Below are 19680 nucleotides of genomic sequence, written 5' to 3' on the forward strand. Positions count from 1 at the left end.
TCCCATTCCCCTGAGTGTGGACAGGTGACAAAAGAATGATTTCTGAGCCTAGATTGTTGCCATGGCCTGAGTTGTATCTCCCCAAAATTCTAATGTTGAAATCCTAACCCCAGCACCTCAGAATGTCACTGTATTTGGAGACACGGTTTTTAAAGAGGTAATTAAGGTAAAACGGGGTTACTAGGGCGGACCCTAATCCAGTATGACTGGTGTCCTTGTAAAAAGAGATTAGGACACACACACGCATAGAGGAAAGACCACATGAAGACACACAAGGGAAAGACAGCCATCCACAAGCCAAGGAGAGAGGCCTCAGAAAGAAGAAATCAAACCTCCCAACATCCTGATCTGGGGCTTTTAGCCTCCAGAACTGTGAGAAAATGAAGTTCTGGTGTCTAAGTCCCCCAGAAGGCAGCTGGAGCAAACTCACACAGCTGTAAGAGGCGATTCAGCGTCTGAGCTGAGCCACTCCCAGTCAGAGCTGTGACCCTCCAAGGAAGAATTCTAACTGCCATGAAGCCGCCATGCTGTGAGGAAGCCCTACATGGCCATGTGGTGAGACCATATGGAAAGGCCATGGGACTTCACAAAGAGGAGATGCCTGAAGCTGCTCCAGCCAATGCCTGACTGCAACCACATGGACCCCAACCCACCCAGGCCCCCCAACAGTTCCTATACCAGAGAAACTGAGAGAGATAATAAATTGTTTTATTTTTATTATTTTATTTTATTATTTATTTTATTATTTTATTTATTATTTATATTTTATTTGTAGCTTGATGAGGGAAATAAAAATTTATTTTTAAGCCACTACGTTCTGGGAAGATTTACAATATAAGCAACAGACAACCAGAACAAGTTACCAACTAATATTTTCAGAGAATACCCCTCTGTTAGTTCCAAACTAAGCTAAACATGTTTGGAGTTTATTGAACATCCAACAGGATAATACTGGGATAAATAGATGATAACCTCCGTACGAGGTGGGTTAAATCAAAATTCTGCTAGGCACTTGGGGAATCGGTGAAACTGGGTGTTTAAGAGGATTCGGCTCTCCAGCTCTTAGAGAAAAACAGAGCTGGGGAACAGAACTTGGGAAATGTGTAATGGAGTTGCCTATTCAAGACAAGTCCCTCAAAGCAGGAAAGAATGTCCAATGGCAAAAAGACAGTCTCTTCAACAAATGGTGTTGGGAAAATTGGACAGCCACATGCAGAAGAATGAAACTGGACCATTTCCTTACACCACACACAAAAATAGACTCCAAATGGTTGAAAGACCTAAATGTGAGACAGGAGTCCATCCAAATCCTAAAGGAGAACACAGGTAGCAACCTCTTCGACCTCAGCCGCAGCAACTTCTTCCTAGAAACATCACCAAAGGCACGGAAGCCAGGGCAAAAATGAACTATTGGGATTTCATCAAGATAAAAAGCTTTTGCACAGCAAAAGAAACAGTCCACAAAACCAAAAGACAACCGACAGAATGGGAGAAAATATTTGCAAATGACATATCAGATAAAGGGCTAGTATCCAAAAATCTATAAAGAACTTATCAAACTCAACACCCAAAGAACAAATAATCCAATCAAGAAATGGGCAGAAAACATGAACAGACATTTTTCCAAAGAAGACATCCAAATGGCCAACAGGCACATGAAAAAGTGCTCAACATCGCTCGGCATCAGGGAAATCCACATCAAAACCTCAATGAGATACCACCTCACACCCGTCAGAATGGCTGAAATTAACAAGTCAGGGAACGACAGATGTTGGCGGGGATGTGGAGAAAGGGGAACCCTCCTACACTGTTGGTGGGAATGCAAGCTGGTGCAACCCCTCTGGAAAACAGTATGGAGGTTCCTCAAACAGTTGAAATTAGAGCTACCATTCAATCCAGCAATTGCACTACTGGGTATTTACCCCAAAGATACAAATGTAGGGACCCGAAGGGGTACGTGGACCCCAATGTTTATAGCAGCAATGTCCACAATAGCCAAACTGTGGAAAGAGCCAAGATGTCCATCGCAGATGAATGGATAAAGAAGATGTGGTATAGATACACAATGGAATATTATGCAGCCATCAAAAGGAATGAGATCTTGCCATTTGCAACGACGTGGATGGAACTGGAGGGTGTTATGCTGAGTGAAATAAGTCAATCAGAGAAAGACATGTATCATATGACCTCACTGATATGAGGAATTCTTAATCTCAGGAACAAACTGAATGTTACTGGAGTGGTTGGGGGTGGGAGGGATGGGGTGTCTGGGTGATAGACATTGGGGAGGGTATTGCTACAGTGAGCACTGTGAATTGTGCAAGACTGTTGAATCACAGATCTGTACTTTGAAACAAATAACGCAACATATTTTAAGAAAAAAGAAAAAGAAGAAGATAGCAGGAGAGGAAGAATGAAGGGGAGTAAGTCAGAGAGGGAGACGAACCAGGAGAGATGATGGACTCTGAAAAACAAACTGAGGGTTCTAGAGGGGAGGAGGGTAGGGGGATGGGTTAGCCTGGTGATGGGTATTAAAGAGGGCACATTCTGCATGGAGCACTGGGTGTTATGAACAAACAATGAATCATGGAACACTACACCAAAACAAATGATGCAATATATGGTGATTAACATAACAATAAAAATTAAAAAATAAATAAAAGACAAGTCCCTAATGTTAGCATAGATGGTTGCTTATGGTCATTACCCATCAAACATCCTAATGAATTGTCCGTACATCCTCACTGATACTCACCAACCACTTCACTCTGAAGGAGAAGAGTGCACTAAAGGCAAATATTACCCACAGCACTGGACAGGCAATAAGTCCCAACCAAAAGATTCTTGATTCAGCCTCGGAAACAGTTTTACTCTCTTGAGCAGATGCCTAAGAAAGAATATGGACTTAATAACCAGTACCGTAGTATTCATCAGTAAAAAGTTTCACATTTTTCATGAAAAACACCTAAGTCTAAAATCTGAATAAATTAATAAAGATGACCCAAGCCCCAAGTTAGAAACCATACCCCACAAAGAACAGTTGTATATCTACCACTATTTAATCTTAGGAACTGGCTTAAATATGCTGTAACTCAAGAATTTTGTATTATCTGCCCATTCGGGGCAGAATGGACAGTCTGTCATGACCCAAGACATGGGTAAAGGTAAAGGTTGTTTCTGACAGTCTTCTCAATTCTTCCTGCTCTTATACTGTTTATTCATAAAGAAGCTTTGAATCACATGTATGAGCTAAGGATCAAGGAAATCAAGGCTATAGTCATCCCGGAGACTAAAAAGTCAAGTCAGGGCCCAGAGAAAGAAATGGAATCAGGGGATCTGGGACAATGGCCAAAATCTCTTAGCAATACCCAGAAATCTTAAAAGGGTGGTGAGTTGCTTCCATATAGTTTGTATAATATAAGGGAATGTGGGCTTATCCCTAAGCACAATACTGCTTTCTCAGAAGTAGAACTCGTCAAGGCCGTTCCAAGCAGAAGGCAAACAACTTAATTAGTAGTGTTCTGCAAAAATTCTGTCCTCCGCCTCCCATGCCTCCCACGCTGATTCCACAGGGAAACTGAATGTTTGCTACAGATAAGGAGGCTAACCCAAAACAGATGAGCATCCCCGAGGGCTCCTGAAGGCAGAGGCTTCAAGAACACTGTGCAGGCTGATTCACATTTTCTGTCTACTTGTAATCCCTCTTTTTCTTTTTCTTTTTCTTTTCTCTACCCACATGTGGAAATGAACCACAGGAGCAAAGACAGAAGGAGCTGCTGGAAGCAGTTATCTGCTGACAGGGACAGATCCCGGCAGAGACCAGGCACAGCAACACAAAGCTGAGGGTCCTCAGAAGTCCTTTATCAGCAGCCCCTGACAAGCAGCTCAGCACACAGAACAAACTCGGACCCAAAATCCTTTCTCAGAGGCTTCCTTCCTGTACGTGCCTTACTTCCAGTCTCAACTAGACAGAAAAATGCAGCTTTAGAAGGCCATCTGGTTTAGTGCTGACACGCCAAGTGATCTGGGGTAGTACTTTTAATCCTGAATACTTCACCCGTAAATATTCAAATGTAATCTGCACAAAATTTATTGAATGACATTTTGGGGGGAAGAAAAAAAAGGGCAGGGCGCCTGGGTGGCTCAGTCAGTTAAGCGTCTGCCTTCAGCTCAGGTCATGGTCTCAGGTCATGGTCCCAGGGTCCTGGGATCGAGCCCCACATCAGGCTCTCTGCTCAGCAGGGAGTCTGCTTCTCCCTCCCCCTCTGCCCGCCACTCTGCCTGCTTGTCCTCTCTGTCAAATAAATAAATAAAAATCTTAAAAAATAAAAATAAATTTAAAAAAAAGGGCAATTTACCTTCCTGGACTCAAACACCCAGTGGCTTTTTCCATCTTCATCTATATGATTCCACCAACGCAGACCAACCATGAGTCTACCTGTGACATTCTGGTAAAGATTAATATAAACGCACACATTTTAAAAGCATTGTTTAAAGACCTACCACAAGGTCTTATCTTAGTGTAACATATCACAAACCAAAGAAATCTTCGGCTTTACCTCCCATAATATCCAGTTAACAAAGACCACCACACACCAGGCCTGGACAAAAAAAATAAAGATAATGCAACAGCACGACCAGCAGGGGTGGAGGTGACAGGGTAAGCCTATCAATAAACATCACCCTTCTCTTTTTTCTCATGAATTCTTGTCCTTTCTTCCAATTCCCTAAGTGTTCCTTTTTTTTTTTTTAAGATTTTATTTATTTATTTGGAGACAAAGAGAGCACGAGCAGGGAGGAGGGGCAGAGGCAGAGGAAGAAGCAGACTCCCCACTGAGCAGGGAGCCCAAAACGGGACTCAATCCCAGGACCCTGGGATCATGACCTGAGCTGAAGGCAGATGCTTAACCGACTGAGCCACCTGGGCGACCCTCCCTAAGCCCCGTGTTCCTAAGCCCGGTGCTCTTTAGCTACCGAGACCTACTTGTTCCTATATATCCTGACTGTAGCTACGTATATTTTATAACTGTGTATCTCTAAAAATGGTTTCTCTGGACTGAATGCTTCCCCCCCCATTCATATGTTGAAACTGTAACCGTTCCCCCCCCCCCAACCCCACCTCCGCCAGCACCACATGATGGCATTAGGTCAGGCCTTTGTGCATTGATCAGGATTGGATCAGGTCCATAGCGTGAAGCCTTCTTGAATGGGACTGGTACCCTTCTAAGAGTCAGGAGAGCTTTCTTCCTCTCTCTCTGCTCTGCTCTGCCATATGAGGATAAAGTGAAAAACTGCCAGTCTGGAACCCAGAAGAAGGCCCTCACCAAAAGCTGACCATACTGGCACCCTGACATGGGACTTCTGGCCCGTAGAACTTGAATAATAAGTTCCTGGGACGCCTGGGTGGCTCAGTCAGTTAAGCGCCTGCCTTCATCTCAGGTCACGATCTCAGAGTCCTGGGATCAAGTCCCACATCGGGCTCCCTGCTCAGTTGGGAGTCTGCTTCTCCCTCTCCCTCATGCTCTGTCTCTCTCTAAAATAAATAAATGAAAGAAAGAAAGAGAGAAGTTGCTATCCTTTATAAGCCACCAGGCTATGGGACTGTTATACCATAGCGGCCCAAACTAAGACAATGGTCATAGGCACTAGCCCTCATTTAGTACCTCAAAGGTACCAAGCCCTTTCCTCTTACTAACGCAACAAATCACTGTGACAGCTCTCTCAAGGTTTATTTACTCAACTGGTATTTATTCAGCACCTACTCTGTGCTGCTAGTAAAATGGTGACTAACAGATACCATCCCCGTCCTCATGGAGCTTCAAGCGTTACAGGGAAGAGAGGCAGTCAAGCAGTGCACAAATGGGCTGCCACCAACTACAGTAAGTGTGGTGAGGGAGAAGCGCAGGATGCCTTCAGAGGCTAACAAGGAAATCTGATCTAGTCTGGGAGTCAGAAAATGTCTCCCTGGGGCGTCAATTTGAGAATGAAATTTAAAGCATAAGGGGGGGGCGGAGCAAGATGGCGGAGGAGTAGGAGACCTGGATTTCATCTGGTCTCAGGAATTCAGCTGAATAGGGATCAAACCATTCTGAACACCTACAAACTCAACAGGAGATCGAAGAGGAGAGTAGCAACAACACTCTGAACAGAAAAGCGACCACTTTCTGGAAGGTAAGACATGCAAGAAGGGAACCCGAGGCGATATTCAGGAGGATAGATGGCGGGGGAAGGGGCCTCCACCAGCCGCTTGCGGCGCACAAAATCGCAACTTTTAGAAGTCGGCTCCGCTGTGGGACGTCGCTCCAGTGGCTACGCGGGGGGTGGAACCCTCGCGGGACAGTGTGGTCTCAGGACCCTCGGGGTCACAGAAACACCGGGGGTGCCTGAGTGCGCCAGAGCTCCCAGGTATCGGAGCGGGGAAGCCGGCTGCAGAGACGGAGCCGAGGCGCGGGCTCTCAGCTCGGGGTGGCCATAAACTGTGATCCGCGGCCCAGTCGGACCACTGCTCCTCCAGCAGGGACCCAACAAGCGGCAGAGCCGGGGAGACTCCCCTTCCTCCCCCGGGAGGAGAGGCGCGGGAGCGCACCGCAGGGATCTGCTGGGTTTGGAGACTCCACATGGGGTCAGGTGCCAGAGACAGAAACGCTCGGTCACAGGCCGGGTGAGCACGGAGTGCGGCCGGGGACCGGGGACACGGGAGTGACTGCTGTTCTCTGGGGGCACATTGAGGAGCGGGGCCCCGAGTTCTCAGCTCCTCCGGGCGAAGATTGGGAGGCCACCATTTTCACCCTGGTCCTCCAAAGCTGTACCAAGAGCTTGCAGGGAACAAAAGCTCCTGAGAGCAAACCCGACCAGCTTCCTTAGCCCAGACGAACAAGGCCGGGGCAATTCCGCCTCCGGCAAAGACATTTGGGAACCACGGCAACAGGCCCCTCCCCCAAAAGATCAGAAGGAACAGCCAGCAAGCCAAGAGCAAGTTTACCAATCAAGGAGAACGGGAAAACTCCAGCGCTAGGTGAATACTGCACATAGAATTCATGGCTTTTTTACCATAATTCATTAGTTTTTCAAAGTTAATTTTTTAACTGTTTTTTTTTTTTCATTTTTCTTTTTCCCTTTTTCAAACATCTTATCAATCCCTTTTTTAAAAAAAACATTTTTTTATTTTTCATTTTTAGAGTCATATTTTTATCCCTTCATAGTAGTTACCCTTATTTTTGGCATATATATATAAGTTGTTCTCTCTTTAAAATTTTGAGATACAATTTCTTCTAACAGATCAAAATATACCCTAAATCACTAGTGTATGGCTTTGTTCTAGTCTCCTGCCTGATCACATTCTCTCCCATTTTTTTTTTCTTTTTAAATCTTCTTTCTTTTTAAAAACAACTTCTTATCTTATCAATTCCTTTTATAAAATCTTTTATAATTTTCATTTTTACAGTCATCTGCCATCCCTTCATTGTATCAACCCTTATTTTGTACATATATAAGTCTTTCTTCCTTTAAAATTTTAGCAGGCACTTTCTTCTAACAGACCAAAATATGCCCAAAAGCTAGTGTGTGGCACTGATCTATGCACTAGCCTGATCATATTTGATCATATTGTTTTTTTTTCTTTTGTTCTGTTTTTGTTTTTATCTTTCTCTTTTTCCTTTTTTTTTTTTCTCTTCTTTCTTTCCCTTTCTTGTCCCCTGGTTTCAGGTCTTTTCTGATTTGTATAGAGTATATTTGCTGGGGACGTTGTTAACCTGTTAGCATTCTGTTCTCTCATTCATCTGTTCTCCTCTGGACAAAATGACAAGACAAAAAAAATCACCTCAGCAAAAAGAACAAGAGGTAGTGCCGTCTGCCAGGGACCTACTCAATACTGACATTAGTACGATGTCGGACCTAGAGTTCAGAATCATGACTTTAAAGATACTAGCTGGCCTTGAAAAAAGTGTTTAAGTTATTAGAGAAACCCTTTCTGGAGAAATAAAAGAACTAAAATCTAACCAAGTCGAAATCAAAAAGGCTATTAATGAGGTGCAATCAAAAATGGGGGCACTAACTGCTAGGATAAATGAGGCAGAAGAAAGAATCAGTGATATAGAAGACCAAATGATGGAAAATAAAGAGGCTGAGAAAAAAAGGGAGAAACAACTACAGGATCACGAGGGCAGAATTCGAGAGATAAGCAATACGATAAGACGAAACAACATTAGAATAACTGGGATCCCAGAAGAAGAAGAAAGAGAGAGAGGGGCAGAAGGTATATTGGAGCAAATTATAGCAGAGAACTTCCTTAATGTGGGAAAGCAAACAGGCATCAAAATCCAGGAGGTACAGAGAACCCCTCTCAAAATCAATAAAAATAGGTCAATACCCCGACATCTAATAGTAAAACTTACGAGTCTCAGAGACAAAGAGAAAATCCTGAAAGCAGCTCGGGAGAAGAGATATGTAACCTACAATGGTAGAAACATTAGATTGGCAACAGACCTATCCACAGAGACCTGGCAGGCCAAAAGGACTGGCATGATATCCTCAGAGCACTAAACGAGAAAAATATGCAGCCAAGAATACTATATCCAGCTAGACTATCATTGAAAATAGAAGGAGAGGTAAAAGCTTCCAGGACAAACAAAAACTAAAGGAATTTGCAAACACAAAACCAGTCCTACAAGAAATATTGAAAGAGGTCCTCTAAGCAAAGAGAGCCTAAAAGCAGCATAGATCAGAAAGGAATACAGACAATATACAGCAACAGTCACCTTACAGGCAATACAATGGCACTAAATTCATACCTTTCAATAGTTACCCTGAATGTAAATGGGCTAAATGCCCCAATCAAAAGACACAGGCTATCAGATTGGATTAAAAAACAAGACCCATCCATATGCTGTCTGCGAGAGACTCATTTTAGACCCAAAGACACCCCCACGTTGAAAGTGAGGGGGTGGAAAACCATTTACCATGCTAATGGACACCAAAAGAAAGCTGGGGTGGCAATCCTTATAACAGACAAATTAGATTTTAAAACAAAGACTGTAACAAGAGATGAAGAAGGACACTATATCCTACTTAAAGGACCTATCCAAAAAGAAGATCTAACAATTGTAAATATCTATGCCCCTAACATGGGAGCAGCCACTTTTATAAGGCAATTAATAACAAAAGCAAAGAAACACATTGACAACAATACAATAGTGGGGGACTTTAACACCCCCCTGACTGAAATGGACAGATCATCTAAGCAAAAGATCAACAAGGAAATAAAGACTTTAAATGAAACACTGGACCAAATGGACTTCACAGACATATTCAGAACATTCCATCCCAAAGCAACGGAATACACATTCTTCTCTAGCGCCCATGGAACATTCTCCAGAATTGATCACATCCTAGGTCACAAATCAGGTCTCAACCGGTACCAAAAGATTGGGATTATTCCCTACATATTTTCAGACCACAATGCTTTGAACCTAGAACTCAATCACAAGAGGAAAGTCAGAAAGAACTCAAATACATGGAGGCTAAAGAGCATCCTACTAAAGAATGAATGGGTCAACCAGGAAATTAAAGAAGAATTAAAAAAATTCATGGAAACCAATGAAAATGAAAACACAACTGTTCAAAATCTTTGGGATACAGCAAAGGCAGTTCTGAGAGGAATGTATATAGCAATACAAGCTTTTCTCAAGAAACAAGAAAGGTCTCGAATACACAACCTAACCCTACACCTAAAGGAGCTGGAGAAAAAACAGCAAATAAAGTCTAAACCCAGCAGGAGAAGAGAAATAATAAAGATCAGAGCAGAAATCAATGAAATAGAAACCAAAAGAACAGTAGAACAGATCAACGAAACTAGGAGCTGGTTCTTTGAAAGAATTAACAAGATTGATCAACCCCTGGCCAGACTTATCAAAAAGAAAAGAGAAATGACCCAAATCAACAAAATCATGAATGAAAGAGGAGAGATCACAACCAACACCAAAGAAATACAAACAATTATAAGAACATATTATGAGCAACTCTATGCCAGCAAACTAGATAACCTGGAAGAAATGGGTGCATTCCTAGAGATGTAGCAACTACCAAAATTGAACCAGGAAGAAATAGAAAACCTGAACAGACCTATAACCACTAAGGAAATTGAAGCAGTCATCAAAAATCTCCCAACAAACAAAAGCCCAGGGCCAGATGGCTTCCCAGGGGAATTCTATCAGACATTTAAAGAAGCATTAATACCTATTCTCCTGAAACTGTTCCAAAAAATAGAAATGGAAGGAAAACTTCCAAATTCATTTTATGAGGCCACCATTACCTTGATCCCAAAACCAGACAAAGACCCCATGAGAAAGGAGAATTACAGACCAATATCCTTAATGAACATGGATGCAAAAATTCTCACCAAAGTACTAGCCAATAGGATCCAACAGTACATTAAAAGGATTATTCACCATGACCAAGTGGGATTTATCCCTGGGCTGCAAGGCTGGTTCAACATCCACAAATCAATCAACGTGATACAATACATTAACAAAAGAAAGAAAGAACAAGAATCATATGATCCTCTCAATAGATGCAGAAAAAGCATTTGACAAAGTACAGCATCCTTTCTTGATCAAAACTCTTCAGAGTATAGGGACAGAGGGTACATACCTCAACATCATAAAAGCCATCTACGAAAAACCTACAGCGAGTATCATTCTCAATGTGGAAAAGCTGAGAGCTTTTCCGCTGAGGTCAGGAACGCGGCAGGGATGTCCACTCTCACCACTGCTATTCAACATAATATTAGAAGTCCTAGCCACAGCAATCAGACAACAAAAAGAAATCAAAGGCATCCAAATCGGCAAAGACAAAGTCAAACTCTCACTCTTTGCAGATGATGGGATACTCTATGTGGAAAACCCAAAAGACTCCACCCCAAAACTGCTAGAACTCATACAGGAATTCAGTCAAGAAGAAGGATATGAAATCAATGCACAGAAATCAGTGGCATTCCTATACACCACCAACAAGACAGAAGAGAGACAAATCAAGGAGTCGATCCCATTTACAATTGCACCCAAAACCATAAGATACCTAGGAATAAATTTAACCCAAGAGGCAAAGGATCTGTACTCAGAAAACTATAAAATACTCAGGAAAGAAATTGAAGAAGACACAAAGAAATGGAAAAACGTTCCATGCTCATGGATTGGAAGAACAAACATTGTGAAGATGTCAGTGCTACCTAGAGCAATCTACACATTCAATGCAATCCCCATCAAAATACCATCCACCTTTTTCAAAGAAATGGTACAAATAATCCTAAAATTTGTATGGAGCCAGAAGAGACCCCGAATAGCCAGAGGAATCTTGAAAAAGAAAAGCAAAGCTGGCAGCATCACAATTCCGGACTTCCAGCTCTATTACAAAGCTGTCATCATCAAGGCAGTATGGTACTGGCACAAACACAGACACATAGATCAATGGAACAGAATAGAGAGCCCAGAAATGGACCCTCAACTCTATGGTCAACTCATCTTTGACAAAGCAGGAAAGGATGTCCAATGGCAAAAAGACAGTCTCTTCAACAAATGGTGTTGGGAAAATTGGACAGCCACATGCAGAAGAATGAAACTGGACCATTTCCTTACACCACACACAAAAATAGACTCCAAATGGTTGAAAGACCTAAACGTGAGACAGGAGTCCATCAAAATCCTAAAGGAGAACACAGGCAGCAACTCTTCGACCTCAGCCACAGCAACTTCTTCCTAGAAACATCGCCAAAGGCAAGGGAAGCCAGGGCAAAAATGAACTATTGGGATTTCATCAAGATAAAAAGCTTTTGCACAGCAAAAGAAACAGTCCACAAAACCAAAAGACAACCGACAGAATGGGAGAAAATATCTGCATATGACATATCAGATAAAGGGCTAGTATCCAAAATCTATAAAGAACTTATCAAACTCAACACCCAAAGAATAAATAATCCAATCAAGAAATGGGCAGAAGACATGAACAGACGTTTTTCCAAAGAAGACATCCAAATGGCCAACAGACACATGAAAAAGTGCTCAACATCGCTCGGCATCAGGGAAATCCAAATCAAAACCTCAATGAGATACCACCTCACACCCGTCAGAATGGCTAGAATTAGCAAGTCAGGAAACGACAGATGTTGGCGGGGATGCGGAGAAAGGGGAACCCTCCTACACTGCTGGTGGGAATGCAAGCTGGTGCAACCCCTCTGGAAAACAGTATGGAGGTTCCTCAAACATCTGAAAATAGAGCTACCCTATGATCCAGCAATTGCACTACTGGGTATTTACCCCAATGATACAAATGTAGGGATCCGAAGGGGTACATGCACCCCAATGTTTATAGCAGCAATGTCCACAATAGCCAAACTGTGGAAAGAGCCAAGATGTCCATCGACAGATGAATGGATAAAGAAGATGTGGTATATATACACAATGGAATATTATGCAGCCATCAAAAGGAATGAGATCTTGCCATTTGCAACGACGTGGATGGAACTGGAGGGTGTTATGCTGAGTGAAATAAGTCAATCAGAGAAAGACATGTATCATATGACCTCACTGATATGAGGAATTCTTAATCTCAGGAAACAAACTGAGGGTTGCTGGAGTGGTGGGGGGTGGGAGGGATTGGGTCACTGGGTGATAGACATTGGGGAGGGTACATGCTATGGTGAGCACTGTGAATTGTACAAGACTGATGAATCACGGATCTGTACTTCTGAAACAAATAATGCAATATATGTTAAGAAAAAAAAAAGAAGATAGCAGGAGGGGAAGAATGAAGGGGAGTAAGTCAGAGGGGGAGACGAACCATTAGAGACGATGGACTCTGAAAAACAAACTGAGGGTTCTAGAGGGGAGGGAGGTGGGGGGATGGGTTAGCCTGGTGATGGGTATTAAAGAGGGCACATTCTGCGTGGAGCACTGGGTGTTATGCGCAAACAATGAATCATGGAACACTACATCAAAAACTAATGATGTAATGTATGGTGATTAACATAACAATAAAAAATTATAAAAAATAAAAATAAAAAAAAAGTATAAGGAGGAATCACTAACGCAGAAGATTTTTAGTTAGAGTTGTCCACTAACAGATCCCAGGGGTTCTGTGAACTTGGGTGAGGAAAAAAAATTCTCTCTTTATTTTCACTGACTTTGGGCTAAAATTTAAATTATGAATGGAGACAATAAACCACAGTAGAATTAACAGCACCTGTGACTTGGACCAATAAAACCACGGATATTTTTCACATTGTATCACACCTGGTACAGATACCACAAAGCAGTGCTTATGCTCATCACAGCTTTGGAAGTAATTAAATCTGCCTCTGGATCTTGTTATCCAATGCATTCATAAAGAAGCCCATAGGACAAAAGCAGAAATTTGACTTTTTAATGTTTTCATTATATTTCAATATAAGTGACGTCCTTTGTAATCTTATGTATTCTCTTTCACGTTTAAAAGCATTCCTAGCAGGGGCACCTGGGTGGCTGAGCGTCTGCTTTCGGCTCAGGTCATGATCCTGGGGTCCTGGGATAGAGCCCCACGTCAGGCTCCCTGCTCAGTGGGGAGTCTGCTTCTCCCTCTCCCTCTGCTCCTCCTCTCTACTGGGGTGTGCTCCCTCTCAGATAAATAAATAAAATCTAAAAAAAAAAAAAAAAATGCGCCCATAGCTTCCTGAGACTGTGAAACCAGTCCACGGCACAACCTCTTAGAATATTTGCAAACTCTTTTCCCATTTTCCCATTCTTTACTTTTCTGCTTTGATCATTAGATGGTTTTCCAAATTTCTCTCTGGCCTATTGTTTTTGAAGCTTCTGGACCTCTGTCTAATAATAGAAGCCTTCAGTCTACTGTTTTTCCTCCGAGTTCAGCCTTAGACACATTCTGAAAGTTTCAATGTAGATGATCATCATCACTAATGCATAAATAATCTGCATTTATAGTCTATTTCCTGTTTAAGCCAACAGCTTTCAGCAGGTTGGCTTTTACTTGTAATTTGGATTTTGAAAACCATTTTTTTAAATTAATTTTTAGTTTTCCTGTACTGGACTAGAAAATAGAGCTGCTCTGAGGAATTTGAGTCTTCTTCACAGTGATACCTGAAATCAACTTTTGTAGATGTCCCACAGGAATGGAACAGGAAAGCAGTCCCCGTACATACAAAGCTCCACAATACCGCTATTAAGTTGACCTGGTCATTTCATTCAGATCCTTTAAACTTTATTTATTTTTGTCCCTTCGATCTGTTAGACCCCTGTCACAGTAAAGGTTTTCCCACCTTCTCCTAGTGCTTCTAACAGTCTTTCCCTACACATGGTATGAAGGAGGGCCGTTCTGTGAATGGTCCTCACTGCGACTCACAAGATGACCTTTTTTGTTCCCTTTTTTGTTCCCTGTCGATCCCTTACCTTACTCTCTATTTTGTCTGATAATATTACAAGGCTAGGTTTCTTTCGTTTCAATTCGGCTGATACTATCTTTGTGTCCTTTTACTTTTTCTAAAGCTGCCATTTTAGTTTGATCTTTTGGGTGGGACTTTTGATTTTTGACCCAATCTTCAAATTGTTATCTTTAAAAACAGTTTAATCAAGTTACATTTACTGTTATAACTAATCTGCTACTACTTCCATCACCTTGTACTCTGCCCTGTGATATTTAAGCTGACTTTTCTTTCCTTCTCTTGTTCGCGAACCATGCTCTAGTTGCACCTACACTCTCCAACAATGGGCAAGACACGCAACTCATATAAATTTTACTAACAGGTCCTATTAAAATTCTAAAACCATTATTTAACCTTTTTTACACCGTGAGAAAAAGGATAACACAAAAGCCCCACAGAGGCGATTAACATTTAAAATTTTTAAAATAATTTTATTTTCATTTGCCTCTTATTTTTATTAATAGGTTAAAATAAAATAATAACGGAATTAAAAATAAATCTCCTTTTGCCAAGTGCACTGAGATTTATAATAATTATGATGCATCTCTGTTCTAACAAGGTTCCAAGCTGGATCTACCCCTTTTACCAAATCCATTTAATAATTTCCCTATTCTTGCCCTCTTCGTTTTGCATCATATCTCAATGGTTTGGATATCTGTAAGTAATTGTGCCACAGATAAAAGAGTGACATTTTTTAAGCCCTTGTTTAGAAAGAAAGAAGGAAGGGAGGGAGGGAGGGAGGAAGGAAGAAAGGGAAAGAAAGGAAAAAAGTTTATCAAAAAATATTATTCTGGGTCACATTTTTTAAAACCCTCAACACAGAAGTATTTATTATTTATTCTAAGAATTTGGAAATGACCAGGAAGAACTGATCAAAGGCCATGTTCTACTTGGCTAAACAGAAATTACATGAACAACAAAAAGAAACATTCCTCAAAACAAAACTGTGACCAGAAAACAGTAAACACTGCAGAGCATAGAAGAAATTCAAAGAAATTCAAGCCAAAGACAGTACAAAAGAAAAGCCTAAATAAAAGAGACCTTTATAATCCTCATTCTTAGCGTTCTGTGGCCTGTGGAAGCTGGCCACCACGAAGCCAGCCACTTCTGGTGTAAGAATCAAGAGGTCTAAAAATGGCAGGGTTGGGTGGCTGTGAATAGATCTGTAACATCTTCCTGGTCTTTGAATCAATACACGTCTCTGAAATCCCAAAATTAGCTTTTGGGTTTTTTTGTTGTTGTTACTTTTGATTTCTTTTCCCTACCATTTTACTATGAAACTTCCATACACACAGAAAAGTCAAATTTTATAGTGACCACCCACATACCTACCACCAGAGTCTACGTTTAATATCTTACTATAGTTACTTTAACACATGTCCACCTATCTAGGTACCTGTCTGTCTATCCATCCATCTCTCTACATATCATTGCATTTGAGTTTAAAACCATTTCTTCCTCCCTCTTATCCCTTACAATAGGGTTTCTTAACCTCAGCACTCCTGACATTTTGGGCCAGATAATTCTTTGTTGTGGGGGGCTGTCCTGTGCATCTTAGGATGTTTTGCAGCATCCCTGGCCTCTACCCACTAGATGTCAATAAAACACCTCCCACAACCCCAGCTGTGATAACCAAAAATGTCTTCAGACATGGACAAACATCCTATGGGGGACAAAACTGGTCCTGACTGAGAAACACCACCCTAGAACACACACACAGGAGGTTTTGTGCAGGAAGGGCACCCCTTAAGAATTTGTGCATGATCTGTCCCGAGCTCTTATCTAGAAATCATACACAGCACACCTAGAGGTGTGGTATGAATGAGAAGCAGTATACGGGATCTGTGGCTGCTAGTACAATTTGTCTGTTTACTTTTAAAGCTGACGGAGGCTGACATAAGGCACAGACAAATCAGTGGCATAATAACCTACGTGTGATCTGATGATATTAACACAGATGAGGGCTGAGGTAGACAACAAAAAGATACATTAACACAAATCCAAATTCCTAAGGGTCATTTTTTCCCCCACAGTTCATGTATCATTCAATCTTACCATATTAAACACAATGTTAAAATAAAAATGATCAAACCTACCTTGACTGCCCAAAAGTCACATGACAACAACAAGATAATTGTCACCATACAGGCAATAAAGCTGCTGCTGAACAATTCACAGAGAAGATAGACTACAATTGCACTGACTCGAAAGAATAAATGGAAAAATGATGCCACTGGGTGTCTGAAAACCAAAACATAATAAAAGAAATGCAATTACATTTCACCACAGGTACTGTAGATGGAGATGAACAACATTTTAGCCATTAACACAACCATGCAGAGTTTTGTCAAAGCAAAGGTGATGACCTGAGGAAGACGCAAACTGCCCACCTCTCTTTGTTCATAACTTCCCATTATTTGACTAAGCCGTGTTCTCATAGAAAATACACTATGGAAACAGGACTTTAACACCTCACGGAATATAAACTTTCACAAAATATATCATGAGAAACTTTGCCAAGCTTGGAGAATTAAGGAAACTATACTCTTGGGATCAAATCCTATTTGCACATAAAAAACTAATTCGGGAGTGCCTGCTGGCTCAGTCGGAAGAGCATGTGACTCTTGATCTGGGAGTCATGAATTCAAGCCCCATGCTGGGTGCAGAAATTACTTAAAAATAAAAAAAAATAAAAATAAAAGAATTCCTGGGGCCTCAGAAATCACTTCAGGCTTTAAGGCAAAGTAACTATCAGGTAGGCTTGTTTTTCCTTTTTAACATCTTTACTGAGACATAATCCACATACCATTCGATCATCTATTTAAAGTGTATACGCCAATGGTTTTTGGTGTATTCACAGAACTGTGCAATCATCACCACAATCACTTTTAGCACCTTTTCATTACCCCAAAAAGAAACTCTATACCCACTGGCAGTCCCTCCTCATCCACCCCAACCCCACCCCTCTCCAGCCATACGCCACCAGTAATGTACTGCTGTCTCTATAGATTTGCCTATTCTGGACAATTCACATCAATGAAATCATACAATATGTGGTTTTTTGTGCCTGGCATCTTTCACTAAGCATAATGTTTTCAAAGGTCAGGCAGAATTTGACTGCAGTAAGTGAATTTCTTTAGAGGGAACTAAATTTGGAATCGAAATATGTCTGGCTTGACGTGTTCATGTTATTTTACAGGTAAAAGATGTGATTTTCGAAATATGCACAATAAATCAAAATGGAACCAGTCTACAGAAACTAGAGAAATGGTGTATTCTTGGGAAACAGTAGCTAGAAATAAAAACACCAGTGGTTCACAAAATCGGATTCGCAGATATGAAAACTCGGCATTGAGTTCAATTCCATATGCCATTTATTCCCAAAGAAAATCTGAAATGTCCTCTTTGTCTCAGACCAAAGCTCAAACTAGCCATGTCCACTACTCACAAGTGCATAACCGCCACTCGCTCTTCCCTGAATCACATTGGCTGGTACCCACCTACACACAAAACAGCGCTGGGCTCTCACACACTTACACCGTGTCCTCTTACCTGATCTTGGATTTTTTTGGTCTGTTAGCTGTCTCCTCTTCTGCATCAAACAGGGAAACATCCTCGGTGTCATCATTACTGTCCTAGCAGGAAAATTGAATATCCATGAAGCAAGATGAAATTCAGTACTTGAATGCCTCCTACACAGAAGGCAGCGCACTAGTCCAAATGGAAGACAAGAGACACGGTCACAGACATCGGGGAATTGACAACCTAGGGAAAGGGCACTCCAGGATCATCTGGCAACGAGCCATCGCTCGCCCGCTGCTGAGCCCTATGAGAAACCCCAGGAGTGTCAATGGCGCTCCTGCAAACTTCCCACATGAGCTCTTGGCTGCTCTCCCACCAGTCACAGAGAAAGCAGAGGCTACTGGGGGACACACCCGATGCTTTTGGCTCCTTCACGAAATCACCTGCCTGCATCCTTGTTTCCCTGACCTCTTCTCACCATTCACTTTGTATCCAAGGTGAAAGTAACTGCTGGGCTTGGAACCTCCTCTTTTCCTGCCTCCTCGGGGGCTTCCGCCATCAATTTCCCCCTTTACTTACACTTTCTTTTATCTTCAGGTCTTTCTATTGGATCTTTCCAATCAGCAAATGAAGTTTTTCAGAGGTCATTTATTGCTTGAAAAAGATGTTTTAAAAACCCTGACCCTGAACCTCCCCTTCCATCTTTTGCTCTCATCTCACGGCATTCCTCCCCTTTCACAGTCTTAGATTTGAAGGGTGGCTCACACCTCAACTCACTGCTTCAGCCTCAACCACAACGAACCTGCTTTTACACCTGGCCTAGGGCCAGCCACCCACCACTCACCTGCCCTTACCTCATCCCTGCCCGCCTCCGGCCCCTCATTACCCACAGAGCCATCCTCCTAACAGGAAGGTCACACCAGGTCATCCCCCTCTGCAAATGTTTTCAATGGCGCTCCTACGTGTATAGGATGTAAGTTAACTCCTCCATGTACAGTACAAGACCTGTCATGATCTTCTGACTCTCCCTTCCACTGGTCAGGGCCACAACACCGTTGCCACATGTTCTCTGAAAACCCCATGGATTCCCATCTCTCTGCCTTTCCCGTGTGTTCCCCGCCCAGAAAGCTCCTCCCTTCACCATCCCCTACGTAGCTCACCATCAGGCAACACCAGATCTTTCCAATTTCAGCTAAAATACCGAAAGGGCTGAGAGACTCTCCCTGCAATCCCCAGGCTTCCCATTTCCCATGATCCCACGGCACCAGGACAAATGTCCACTTGCACAACTTATCTCAGGCTATCTGCAGGTCTCCAACGACTGCCGCCATCCAGACTCCGGGCCACTGGAGGGCAGGGAGTGTCACTGCATTGTAGTAAGTCCTAGTGCCCAGCAGAGCACCCAGCCAGGCGGTACAGTATTTATCGAAGGCATGAGCAAATGCACAAAGGAGGCAACTGCAGACTGTGACCAGAGCCAGGAGAAATACAAGTACAAATGGGAGCACAGGGAGGAAGAGAATCGTTTCTACTCGAGGGCTCTGGAGGAGAGCTTCTGTGCTGGGTGCAGACAGAGCAAGGAGGCCTTCTGCTCACTCCAGTCCCTTGACTAGGTAGATTTTCAAGGGCAGAGAGTGGAAACACACAGGTATATACAGGGAATGGTGAAGGAGTCCAGAGATGCAGAGCGGGAG

General features: G+C 42.3%; 1 protein-coding gene across 3 annotated transcripts in view; it reads right to left on the bottom strand.

Annotated features, from left to right (window-relative positions):
• Positions 1 to 19680, bottom strand: part of LOC113939640 (Golgi apparatus membrane protein TVP23 homolog B) — a 62140-nt gene that overhangs the window by 38405 nt on the left and 4055 nt on the right. For all 3 annotated transcript variants that reach the window (XM_027626060.2, XM_027626058.2, XM_027626059.2), the window contains exons 2-5: positions 18017 to 18099; positions 16561 to 16705; positions 4359 to 4448; positions 2756 to 2887 (exon numbers count right to left, since the gene is read on the bottom strand). In XM_027626060.2, the coding sequence (XP_027481861.1) occupies positions 2756 to 2887; positions 4359 to 4448; positions 16561 to 16705; positions 18017 to 18099 (450 nt within the window). The remainder of the gene's footprint in view (positions 1 to 2755; positions 2888 to 4358; positions 4449 to 16560; positions 16706 to 18016; positions 18100 to 19680) is intronic.

Source organism: Zalophus californianus, chromosome 16 (genome assembly GCF_009762305.2).
Source record: "Zalophus californianus isolate mZalCal1 chromosome 16, mZalCal1.pri.v2, whole genome shotgun sequence".
Lineage (NCBI taxonomy): Eukaryota > Metazoa > Chordata > Mammalia > Carnivora > Otariidae > Zalophus > Zalophus californianus.